Genomic DNA, 13,964 nt, shown 5'->3' with positions numbered 1-13,964 from the left:
AATACCAGGTTGGAGTTGGAATGGTCCAAAGCAATGTGGCTGTTAATAACAGGTCAGAATTGGCATAGCATAAAGCAATGTGGCTGTTAATACGAGGTCTGAGTTAGCATAGCACAAAGCAATGTGGCTGTTAATACCAGGTCTGAGTTGGCTGTTCAAAAAAATAAACTTAATCCAAGTAGACAGAGGGTAAAATTTGCTGAAACAAATAAAGATCTTAAAGATTAAAACTTGAAATAAATTATTACAATCCAAAAATGTATGGGCCAATTATGTACACTAATTGCAATATTACAACGAGACATTCTGATGGTTTGCTTTAAATTTTGGATTTTGATAACACTTGACAATACTTTGTTTTCATTGGAATCAACTGGACTAATACCACAAATTTAAAACTGTACATCAAATTTATTGGACGAGTGAAGAGTTGTGAGTGCACACCCAAGTAAATAAGGAATGTCTTATGAAGTAAAAAGAGAATTATATCCCTGAATTTTTCTATCCCAGCCAACATGATCAACAACTAGAGAACATAAATTAAACGAATGAATTGTATTTGCTTTATTCTTCTATAGACCAGCAATACAAATAGGTTATTATTTCAACTGGAGTAAAGCACTTGTCCATGGACACACCACAGTAGCCAACCCAGTCTGATCTGATGGAAGGATTCAAACCTGTGCCTAGCCAGTCAGGAGTCTAGTGACCTGCCATGGTTTATCACAAAAGACTGAAATGTTTAATAAAAAGTCCCAGAGATCGGTTGAATGCATGCAAACTATGCTACTCATAGAGATATTAAAGATGGATTTCTGGTGAATGTGGATAAAATGATGCCTCAGAGGAAATTTAGTGCCTGCTTGTATTTGCCATGGCAGCCGAAGTTCAGCTAAAATTTAAAATTCATGTAATGAAAAAAAAAAAACATGAAAGTAATCCTGTTTTCAAAAACAGTGACAACTGTATAATATCTCAAAAGACAGATCTGTTTACAACAGATGTCTTTCCAAGGTTTAGACTACTCGGCCACTCGGGGCCCCACCTGTTGTTTTCTTTTTATATAAAATATGCATTCACTGAATATTTATAAACATTTTTGGGATTGCAGTATTACATATTAACATCACACCTATGATCTTAAAAGAATGAACTACTGAGGTAGCCAATAAGCATTAACAAAATCATTGTAGTTCTGTCATGCAGAGCTTAGGCTATGACTGGGTTGTACATCACTTATCAATGAAACTAATTTAGGGGTGACACTGATTAATTAGCATGTATACAATGTAGTATGTAATATATATGGTGAGAATAATCATCCTTTAGGTGCCATAAGAGTTTTTCCCATCACAGCAGTTTTTCAACCTACCAGCAGCTCTTGTCTGAATTATGGATGATGAACATTGTGGTGTGCATTATGGATGATGAACATTGTGGCCTGCATTATGAATGATGAACATTGTGGTCTGCAATATGGATGATGAACATTGTGACCTGCATTATGAATGATGAACATTGTGGTCTGCATTATAGATGATGAACATTGTGGTGTGCATTATGGATGATGAACATTGTGGCCTGCATTATGAATGATGAACATTGTGGTCTGCATTATGGATGATGAACATTGTGGCCTGCATTATGAATGATGAACATTGTGGTCTGCATTATAGATGATAATCACTGTGGTCTGCACTATTGATGATGAACACTGGTCTGCATTATGGATGATGAACATCGTGGTCTGCATTATGGATGATGAACATTGTGGTCTGCATTGTGGATGATGAACATTGTGGTCTGCATTATGGATGATGATCATTGTAGTCTGCATTATGGATGATGATCATTGTAGCCTGCATTATGGATGAAGAACATTGTGGTCTGCATTATAGATGATGATCATTGTGGTCTGCATTATGGATGATGAACATCATGGTCTGCATTATAGATGATAAGCATTGTGGTCTGCATTATGGATGATGAACATTGTGGTCTGTGTTATGGATGATGAACATTGTGGTCTGCATTATGGATGAAGAACATTGTGGTCTGCATTATGGATGATGATCATTGTAGTCTGCATTATGGATGATGAACATTGTGGCCTGAATTATAGATGATGAACATTGTGGTCTGCATTATGGATGATGATCACTGTGGTCTGCATTATGGATGATAAGCATTGTGGTCTGTATTCTGGATGATAAGTATTGTGGTCTGCATTATGGATGATGATCATTGTAGCCTACATTATGGATGATGAACACTTTCACCTGCATTATGGATGAAGAACATCGTAGTTTGCATTATGGATGATGAACATCGTGGTCTGCATTATAGATGATGAACATTGTGGTTTGCATTACGAATGATGAACATTGTGGTCTGCATTATGGATGATGATCATTGTGGTCTGCATTATAGATGATGAACATTGTGGTCTGCATTATGGATGATGATCATTGTGGTCTGCATTATGGATGATGAACATTGTGGTTTGCATTACGAATGATGAACATTGTGGTTTGCATTATGGATGATAAGCATTGTGGCCTGCATTATGGATGATAACTGTAGCCTGCATTATGGATGATGAACATTGTGGTCTGCAGTATGGATGATGATCATTGTAGCCTACATTATGGATGATGAACACTTTCGCCTGCATTATGGATGAAGATTATTGTGGTCTGCATTATGGATGATGATCATTGTGGTCTGCATTATGGATGATGATCATTGTGGTCTGCATTATGGATGATGAACATTGTGGTCTGCATTATGAATGATAAGCATTGTGGTCTGTATTATGGATGATGAACATTGTGGTCTGCATTATGGATGATAAACACTGTGGTCTGCATTATGGATGATGATCATTGTGGTCTGCATTATAGATGATGATCATTGTGGTCTGCATTATAGATGATGATCATTGTAGCCTACATTATGGATGATGAAAACTTTCGCCTGCATTATGGATGAAGAACATCATAGTTTGCATTATGGATGATGAACATCATGGTCTGCATTATTGATGATGATCATTGTGGTCTGCATTATAGATGATGAACATTGTGGTCTGCATTATGGATGATAAACACTGTGGTCTGCATTATGGATGATGATCATTGTGGTCTGCATTATAGATGATGATCATTGTGGTCTGCATTATAGATGATGATCATTGCAGCCTACATTATGGATGATGAAAACTTTCGCCTGCATTATGGATGAAGAACATCGTAGTTTGCATTATGGATGATGAACATCATGGTCTGCATTATGGATGATGATCATTGTGGTCTGCATTATAGATGATGAACATTGTGGTCTGCATTATGAATGGTGAGCATTGTGGTCTGCATTATGGATGATAAACACTGTGGTCTGCATTATGGATGATAAACATTGTGGTCTGCATTATGGATGATGATCATTGTGGTCTGCATTATAGATGATGATCATTGTAGCCTACATTGTGGATGATGAACACTTTCACCTGCATTATGGATGAAGAACATCGTGGTCTGCATCATGGATGATGATCATTGTAGTCTGCATTATGGATGATGATCATTGTGGTCTGCATTATGGATGATGAACATTGTGGTCTGCATTATGAATGATGAACATTGTGGTTTGCATTATGGATGATAAGCATTGTGGTCCGCATTATGGATGATAAGCATTGTGGTCTGCATTATGGATGATAACTGTAGCCTGCATTATGGATGATGAACATTGTAGTCTGCATTATGGATGATGAATACTGGTCTGCATTATGGATGATAACTGTAGCCTGCATTATGAATGATGAACATTGTAGTCTGCATTATGGATGATGAACACTGTAGCCTGTATTCTGGATGATAAACACTTTGGCCTGCATTATGGATGAAGAACATCATGGTCTACATTATGGATGATGAACCTTATCTCAAATCTGATGCAGTGTAATTTTGACAATTTTGAATTAAGCCAAAAAAATGCAAACTGCAATTAATTTTGACATGGTGTATGTGTGTGTGTGTGTGTGTGATTTGGATTTTTAATGTAGCTTTAACAATTTTTCAGTCATATCGCTATGATGTCTGCAGTGTGGCAGTTTTAGTGATGTCTAGTACTGGGGCATCATGCCACAGACATGTAGTATGATGTCCCACCCAATTACGTGATCCTGACACCAGGCTGACCAGTCCTAACACTAACCTCTTAATGCTGAGCACCAAGCAAGGCAGCTGTTAGTACCATTTTTGTAAGTCTTTGGTATGACTCAGCCGAGGTTTGAACCCACGACCTCCTGCATCTGAGGCGGACACTCTAACCACTAGGCCACCGGAGCAGTCTTTGACAGATGGTAAATTGGGCCAGATAATCCAAAATACACCACTCCCTTTATAACTCATGTCTTGATAACTCACAAACCTGATTATAATACTGGGTCAGGCATGGACCCTATCTTATTTGAACCAGAAAATACCCCAAAAACTGATCCCTTTTGGTTGAACTCGAAGAAAATCATGATCAAAATTGGTAACTGAAACTATGATATATTGCTTGTTTTATCATCAAAAATGTTAGATTGGACCTGGAAATTTTAATCAAAATTATGCAATTATCAGCTTTTAATAAGAAGTTTGTATAATGTGTTACATTTTTCTTCCAAACAATATTCTAAGTACACCATAAATAATGGTATTCAATAAAATTTGATCAATGAAAATGTCACTTATGCCTCATGGCTTTAATAAATAAATACTAATGAAAACATTTTTATCAAGTGAAATTTGCATTTTAGTTCTATCTTTTAGTTCCTTTTATAATAAGTGTAACTGTCATAAATGCAATTTATTCTCTTGTATTTAAATGTAACAATTGTCAATCTACCATAACAGTTCTGTCTGCATGCATTATTCTGAGAACCTTAGAAATTAAGTGCCAACCATGTTTTGATATCTGACAGAAATATTTGTTGTATCGTTGTGCTGAATTAAAAACAGGCCTTCTTTGTGTTATCATGTTGATTACATCTTTTGAATGAAATAAAGGAGGTGAAATAAAAGAAAAGTGAAAAGGCATGTAAATCCTACATGCTTAAGATCTAGAGGCCCTGGTCATATGTTGGGTGGACCCATTTAAATTGATCAATCAAACACTGTTATAAATGTTATTGTGTCATAATATAATTAAACTACCTTACATTAACCTGTGATCAAACATAGCATGGCAACCAAGTGAAAAGAATGTTTTGTTTCACAGATATAAACCATTTGGGAAATGAGTTTCAGAGAATTCTGAATTGACACTTAGAGATATCCTCAAGGATGATAAGTAGTTACTTGCAATGAAATCATGGCTCAATATTATACTAACTGAATAATACAAAATAAAGTTTTGACATAAATGATTCTCTCATGAAATAAATGTCACTTGTTTTAAAAAAAAGTAATCTTGTTTTGTGGTGGATCAACAGTTAGTCTGGTTCCTTGCTTGGTAGACTCCCTGCTATGTCCACATTTGCATACCACTGAAGGAACCAGACTAATCAACAAAATAAAAAACAGTGACATAATACACAAATATTTTTGTGTACATGTAGCAACAGGGGATGATGTTTTCATAATTATAGAATATATAAAAATGGAATGTTTTCTGCATAATTCAAGTGTGTAGATTTAAAAAATGAACCCATCTTTATGATATCTTTTCAAATAAATTCAAAGGAAGCATTCAAACACATGTACCATCCACCATTTTTAATATTGGTCTTTGGCAATTTTTGAAAATTCTTGACCTCATGTTATTTCAAGCTGAAATTTGCATATTTGTCACATATATTTTATATTGAAATGTTTTGTGAACATTCAGCTTTAAAAATAAATTGACTTTTTATATGTTCCAGGCAATTCAGAAGCCCCCGTGCCTTTTTATCACCCCTCCCAACATTTTTGCATGAAATACTATATTTCTGAGTCATACACAAGTTGAAATTATATGTTGCTATTAAAATGAAATATTTTCTGCTTAATTTGAGCATGCAGATTTGAAAAATGAGCCATCTTTATGTTATCTTTTCAAATAAATTCACAGGATGCATTCAAACACATGTACTGTCGAGCATTTTTAATATTGGTCTTTGGTCACTTATTGAAAATTCTTGACCTCATGTTACTTCATGCTGAAAGTTGCATATTTTTTATATTGGTTATATATAAATGTGTTGTGAACATTCAGCTTCAAGAATAAATTCAGTTTTTCTATGTTCCAGGTACTTCAGAAGACTTTCTGTGCCTTTTTATCACACGCCCCCGAACATTTTTGCATGAAATAGCATAATCATGAGTCATACCAAGTTGAAATTGTATGTTACTCTTAAAACCAATAGTGCATATTCATTACAGTGTTCTTGTACATATATACATTTATCTGAAATTACAATTTAGTAAATAACAATTGCTATTTTAGAATTTAGTTATCATAAGATATATTTGGTCAGTTTTCATATTTATAAAATAAAATCAATGACAAAAGGTTTTCCACTAAGTTTTCATTACAGTAAGTCAGGATTTCTATAGTGTCAACTTAGGGTGGTGCAATATTAAATTTTGGATGTTCTAACTTTGCGATGTTTTCATAATAATTCTGACCATTGTTTTGAGCAATATTTCATAGTTCATGAAGGAGAGACAATTGTGGTATCAGAGATAGATAAGAAACTGGCACAGAGTTGGTTCTCAAGAAATATTTATGATTATGTATTTGTTTAAATGGAGAAATACTACAGATTGATTCTCTATTCCTTGGCTTATGATGACAATATTCATATTGATATTCACAAAAAATGGCATGATAATTTTAAATGAATTTGTTTTCATTCTTCAAAATTCTGAAAAACAGTTGAACTTTTACCTCTTTTCCGTCCCTACTAAACATGAGCATTTTAATTTTAATACCAGTGTCTCTAGATAAGAATATTACGTAGAACAGATGACCTGACATTGACAATATCTCAGTGATCACAATCACATACATATTATCAATATGTCTAGTATCACTGCATCGGTGAGTGAAACTCCCGTCGAGTCTCTAACCTCGAAAATATATTACACAACAAAAGTTGTACAAATATTGTGTAATAAGTTTGGTATAATGAATGACAGTACATCTGTATAATCCGATTCCTTGCTATAAACGTCTGCCTTTTCATTCAGTCAAGTTTTCGTGTGTTTTTTAGAAATGGCCCAGTGTCACATACGCTAAATACAGACATTTGACCTTTAACCATGAATACATAATAATGTCGGCTTTTTACATATTTAAGCGGAGAATGTACCAGGTGTAATAAGGTTGACATTTTGGGAAAACGTTAATCTTGATCGCCAGTGCCCTCTAGCGGCATCCCCTGTTGCTAGTACATGTGATGGTTGTTGAAACCAGTTGGAATAATGTTAACAATCTTTCAGATGTTACACATTCTGAAAATAAATGTAATTTAAACAGAATAACAAACAACCTTGTTAGATAAAGCACTTTATTGACAATTATTCTCAATACCATTATAAAACAAGGAGTCTATTAATGAACAGCACTATTCCCCTCCCCGCAATTTTCCCAATGTCTAGTAGGGATGACATCACTTATTTCTGGGGCTGTCCCTCAGTAACTGGCACCCTCACTTATAGTGTGGTCTATGTTTCTGGACCCCACTGTGCATAAGTTATCAAGGAAGTGGTGTACAGTGTAAGTTTGACAGATGATGAATTGGGCAAAAATGCTAAATACAGTGCAAACAGTATTTGTTTGTTTTTGTGGGTCTAATACCATTTTTCATAACATGACAGGCTATACAAAGCAGCCATTATATTTGATGGAAGAAGAATCAAGTAAAACCCCAGAATGAACAACTGACTTACTTGAAGCTTCTGACAAGCTAAACTTACATATCCATGCTGGGTGCACAAGCAGTAAGTGAAAGCCCTGCAAATGTTTGATTGCAGTATAGTATTCTCAAGTATTTCATTAAAAGCGATGAAAAGCCTAATGTATGAATTGACCTCTGACATACAGAATCTTTGCAAAAAACGAATCTGCCCATACAATCTAAATCTTAAGGCACAGAACATATTATTGTGGTAAAATCATAGCAGTAAACAGCTCTGCAAATATTCTCTACATATTTCACTGGCTAATATCATTCAAAAAATGAAATTTTATGGAAATTAAATAGAATTTTAGGACACTGACCATTCAGTAAAGACCAGGATTGTTTCTTGAATTATTTTTTTAAAAAATTATTTTTAAATTTATTTTCCAGTTAAGCTGGTAAAACAAAAATTGCTCCTTTAGGCTGTCCATATGTCCCACATATGACAAAAAAAGATATCCCTGAAATTGGACCACATTAAACACTCCAGTTTAAAGGTATGCATAACCCTGCCCACTCCCTCCCATCATTTAAATGGTGACTCAAAGCACTGATGAGGCACATGGAAAATAGAGAGCTTTTGTTAGAGTTGATGTTACTTCTGGGATGGGCAGTCTGTCAAAATGCATACCAACACATTTCTGTTCATTCTGAAGTCTTTCAACCACTTTGGCATTAATTCTTAAGCTCAGTTTATGAATATCCAAAGGTCTGGGTGGATTTTCCACTGTCTCCTTCAAGGCTGTCAGAAATACAGATTCATACTCATCCTTCTCTTTGACCGGAAACAGGGATTCTGAAATGTGAAAATAAATGTAGATCAATTAACCAAAAGTAACTTTTATATTGTATCAATTATTCAATATTACTTACATTTTCTTGAATTTATTGGCATTTTTAAAGAAGAAAAAAATCAAATACAGGTTTTTAAATCTGTTTGACACATTCATGAGATGTATACTTCCTACAGTGTTTGTCTTGATATTGCAAACTATTTAGTCAATACTTTTAAAATTCTTGGACATTCCACTGATTTGGGAAGAGCATACACCTCACAGTAGGTTAACTCCCCTTGATATGATAATAACAGTCAAAATGCTGCAAAAACTTTGTGACAAAATGCCACTTTCAAAACTGCCATGATCTCTGATAACGTTGTGACATTTAATTTGGATCACATCAGTGTGGGCTATGCTCTTATGTGCCTTTGGAGAAGAACGTGAAGCTTTTTATAACACACAGACGACAACCCTTCAAGGATTCTTTACTTTCCAAGATGAAATACAAGGCAGATGATGTAATTAACTGCTCCAATGGTCTAAGTGGTTAGAGCATTTCAGATGTCTGAGGTTGCAGGTTCAAACCCTGCCCAAGTCAGACCAAAGACTTATAAAAATGGTACTAGTATCTGCCTTTCTTGGCACTCAGCATTAAAAGGTTTGTGTTAGGACTGGCCAGCCTGGCATCAGGACAAAATGTGACTGGGTGAGACATGATGCTACATGTCTGTGACATGATGCCCAAGTGCCAAACATCACTATACACTTCCACACTGCAGACATTGTAGCGATATGACTGAAATTTTTGTAAAGCTACAGTACATTAAAAATTGAAATCACAAACATGCAGATCTTATGTAATAATGGTAGCATGTGAGCAGATGTAAAAAGATACTGATAATGTTGCAATGTAATGCATCTGAGATGCCACATTTAGTCTGCTTCTCCTCTATCCTCATTCTTGATTTCAATGAATTCACTGGAATAGTACTTCAAATCAGTCAAGGTCCATGTATATTAATCTGTGGTGATGAGGGACTAAGACTTAGATGACATAGGGGTCAAAACATAATTAAGTCATCAATATATTCTGAAAGAATATGAGCTGTGATTAGCATGGTGGAGGGAATCATATCAGCTTCAAATATGGATCATTTTTGGTTGAATGTTATATTCATTTTTTCAGAAAACTAAAAAATCCATGAAATTATCATCCCACCAATAATAGTGAGCTCCCAGAAAATAATTTGTTACTTTTTTATTCTAAAGTTGCTCTCATAAGTTACTTAATTATAAAATATATTAAACTTTGTTAGTCATGACACTTTTCTTTAACTGCCTACATCAGTCTAGCTTAGTCATTCTCTTTCTCTATAGCAAACAACTTGAACACTGCTAAGAGTCTCAGAGGACCACTTAATTTTTCCTAATGATAACTGTACGGTTAGCTAATTAGACCACCAGGGACATTTGAATTACCACAAAACTGTACACATAGCCATACTATCAGGAAAAAATTATGCAAGCTGGGATTATGGTGTAATTTTTATAATTATATTGTCAATTATTACTTTCCTTTGCTTACAAGTACAAAGAAATGAAGAATTCAGAAATAGGGCAACCTGATCATTAGTCTGAAACAATTTTACATTGAATCTAATACTGAATGCAACATGTCTGTAGGACTCGCCGTACTAATTCAGTTCCCATAGTAAAACTGTGCAAACACCATGATATTAAAAATTCAATAACTTTATATTTCTAATTGCTCATTATCAAGCCTTTATTTATCAGTATAGATGAAACCTGGATATCATCTTCTGTGTAGAGGAAAGGATGAGCCACGGCAGTTTCTGAACCTGCATGTCTTTGAACCATGTGCTTTCAATTCTGCACCAATGAGTCAAGTGCTAATTTTTAGCAATGTATGTTCCAACTCAAGACTGTTAAAGGATTGAAATTCCATCAATAAAACAATGTCTCTATTTTTTTCAGTTACAGCTAGGATAAGCTGTCAAAAGATTCTTTTTCCTAAAATATAACTTACATTATTAACCAATCCTGGTAAGCCAAACCCATATATACTGTATTTCAGGTTCACCCATTCCCAGGCAGGTTCAAATTTTTCCATATAATTGGTACTGTGTGTCCTGTAGTGTGTGGTAAATATTAAGGAAGGATAAATCTTTCACATATAAACAACCCTTTCTTTTCACAATTGTGATTCCTGCATGGTGTTAGTATGCATACATTAAATACTGCAGTGGGCAGAAAACATGTCTGACTCATGAGTGTATCTGACTTAAGATTAGGTTATCTAATATCTGTATTTATAATCCAATGAAAATTTTAAACAGTTACCCCGTGCTTATGTATAAAAACAATACTATAAAGTCAGAAGCGGGAGCATCCAGAAAATTAAAATTTCTGGTGCAAAAAACCTGCATTGTACAGTCAATTGACAGTGATTCAAAAAGACCAGAAAATAACCATATGTACCCAGTTTGACAGCAACTGATATAGGCTACAAGGCAAACTGTGGGACTAGTTGTGCTACTGAGACTGTGTCACACACTGCATTAAGCTACAAAACAAAAGTGGTAATATCTCAAACAAAAGTGTGCGAACACTGGTTTTTTATATGTGACTCTTCAGGTGATGACCATAATATTTGCAAAGTTTCATGGCAATCCTTTAAAACCTGTGGGACTATTTGCACTTATCAAACTGTGTCATACACTGCATTACGCTTAAAAACAACAAAAAGGAAGTAACTCAAACAAAAATTGTACAGCAAGATGATTTGTTGATATGAACATCTTCAGGCAATGATCATAATATTAAGTAAGTTTCATGCTCATTGATGAAAAACTGTGAGACTTATTGTGTTAATAAATGCAAGACAGAAGGTGGATAGGTAGACATGAGGATTACTATATTCCCCAGTGACATGAATTTCCTTCCACCAGCTGAGAAGAGCAATTACATTATAGCATTCTAACTCATACATCAGAGGATCTGAGTATAAAAAGCTGTACTGAGACTCAGACTGCATAGAGACTCAGGCTGCACTGAGCCATAGAATGCATAGAGACTCAGGCTGCAGTGAGACACATAATACATGAGACTCGGGCTGCACTGAGATACAGAATGCATAGACTTGGACTCAGACTGCATAGTGACTCAGACTTGGACTGCTCAGACTGCATAGAGACTCAGTCTGCATATCTATATAATATTAGTAGATTGTAAATATAAAATCTTTATGCAGAGAAACATACAGTAGTGATCTTTACTGTACTTGCCTGTCACGTTGAAAACTTACAACTTTTTCAATACAACATGGACTTTAAATCCATAATGTATACTTCACTTTACAGTATTCTTCACAAAAACAATATCTCAAACAAACAATATAGTCATGCAAGAAAGCAGCTATGTGTAAATTTAAAATTCAGTAAATGATTACTCCTGTAACATTGTTCATGAGTGTGTTTCCATGCATATGTAAGTTTTGCGAAAAGAAAAATTCTTTCAAAAGAGATGTGCTTAGTTTTCAAGCAATTTAAAGTTATGTAAATTTTTCTGTTAATGACCTGAGCGTGAAACGTGAAAAAAAGATTTGTTTGTGAAACATGTATGCTCCAACTGCAGCCAAAATGGCAAGTATATGAATTGCAAATTTATGAAAAAAATCTGAAAACACTGCTTTAGTGGCATGAAAATATGACCAGCTCATCATCATAAATATGCATGCAAACACATCCCTTAAAATCTGTTTGTCTACAGTATGTCAAGTAAGTGTTTAGTTTATTTTGTGCAATAATGCTAACAAAGAAGGTTTTCACCCCAAGAAGTGTTCAAAGATATTATAAAAATAAAAAAAATTCTTTGGTGGCCTCAACATCTAATCAGGTCAATATTATATATAATTACAAAATTGCCAATCAAATTTTTCTCGTTTCTGTTAGTGCTCTACCCAGGGCATTTGACTGCAATGTTCCTGATTTGCTATTACTTCAATGACACATGATGCACTAATGATGAATTGCTTTAATGTTTTCCCATATCCTTTAAAAAATGATACTGTTAAATGAACACCCAGTTACTTAGTTCAAGGCCCTATCACACTTGTTCATAATTTATCTTGGGAATGCAATTAAAATATTCTATGATAATTAATTAGAAGCCATTTTGTTTTATACCTGCTTTGGCTGACTATAATAATTACAAGCCATTTTGTTTTATACCTGCTTTGGCTGACTACTGGTGCATGACCTTTGATGCTGGTTTTGTCAAGGCAATCATACAGTCATGTGATTAGAACAAGTATGATAAAACAACCATCTTCTTAGCCAATAAATTAACCTCCCCTTACTGCTAATTCGAGGGCTCATGAACAATAAAAGTCTTTATTTGTTTCATCTGCTAAATCTGGTTTTTATTTCATCCTTATGCGTTCTTTTTTACACCGATAAGAGCAGAGCATAGAGTATGTGTGTCTGTGTGTGTGTGTGTGTGTGTGTGTGTGTGTGTGATTTGGATTTTAACGTAGCTTCAAAAAATTTTCAGTCATATCGCTACGATGTCTGCAATGTGGCAGTTTATTATGATGTCTAGCACTGGGGCATCATGCCGCAGACTTGTAGCAAGATGTCCCACCCAATCACATTATCCTGACACCAGGCCAACCAGTCATAACACTAACCTCTTCATGCTGAGCGCCAAGCAAGGCAGTTGTTAGTACCATTTTTGTAAGTCTTTGGTATGACTCGGTCGGGGATCAAACCCATGACCTCCCGCTTCCAAGGGCAGAGCATAGAGTATATGGTGTAGTTTAGTTTAAGCATCCTATTGTTTTCACTCCAATGTTGCTGTTTATTGCCACTGTTTTTAGTTTAATGCCATTTCTCAGTGCAAGATAGGCTATATGTGGTAGCCAGTATAATTGGTAGAGGAAGAACTACTGACCCATGTGAAGCTAGTGGCAGCTTTCTCACATACCCACTGTGAACAAGTATGAGACATGAACCAATGCATACAGACTTGAACCCACATGGACAGAGGTGAGATGACAGTAACTGGTACAGGCAAGTGCTTTTGACCATTCAGCCACCTGCAGTGCCCCCCACCCCAATGCTGTTCTGTATATCCAAAAGCAATATGGTGGTGCATGTAGAGTGTTGTAGGTATAGACAAATGTGAAAATAAAGGTACTAATCCTATCCACTGCATACTTAGAACTTCCAGTA

The 13,964-nt window shown here is 35.2% G+C and overlaps 1 protein-coding gene across 1 annotated transcript in view; it reads right to left on the bottom strand.

The window, feature by feature from the left end:
- Positions 1–7,523: 7,523 nt before the first annotated feature.
- Positions 7,524–13,964, bottom strand: part of LOC149807115 (caspase-7-like) — a 40,032-nt gene continuing 33,591 nt past the window's right edge. Inside the window, exon 6 of the mRNA XM_089962215.1 lies at positions 7,524–8,729. Coding sequence (XP_089818341.1) covers positions 8,476–8,729 — 254 coding nt within the window. The 3' untranslated portion in view covers positions 7,524–8,475. The remainder of the gene's footprint in view (positions 8,730–13,964) is intronic.

This window comes from Sinohyriopsis cumingii, chromosome 1 (genome assembly GCF_028554795.1).
Source record: "Sinohyriopsis cumingii isolate HCF-2022 chromosome 1, ASM2855479v2, whole genome shotgun sequence".
NCBI classification, from domain to species: Eukaryota; Metazoa; Mollusca; class Bivalvia; order Unionida; family Unionidae; genus Sinohyriopsis; species Sinohyriopsis cumingii.
Note: the sequence above shows the minus strand (reverse complement) of the source record. Positions and strands in the feature narration are given on the sequence as shown.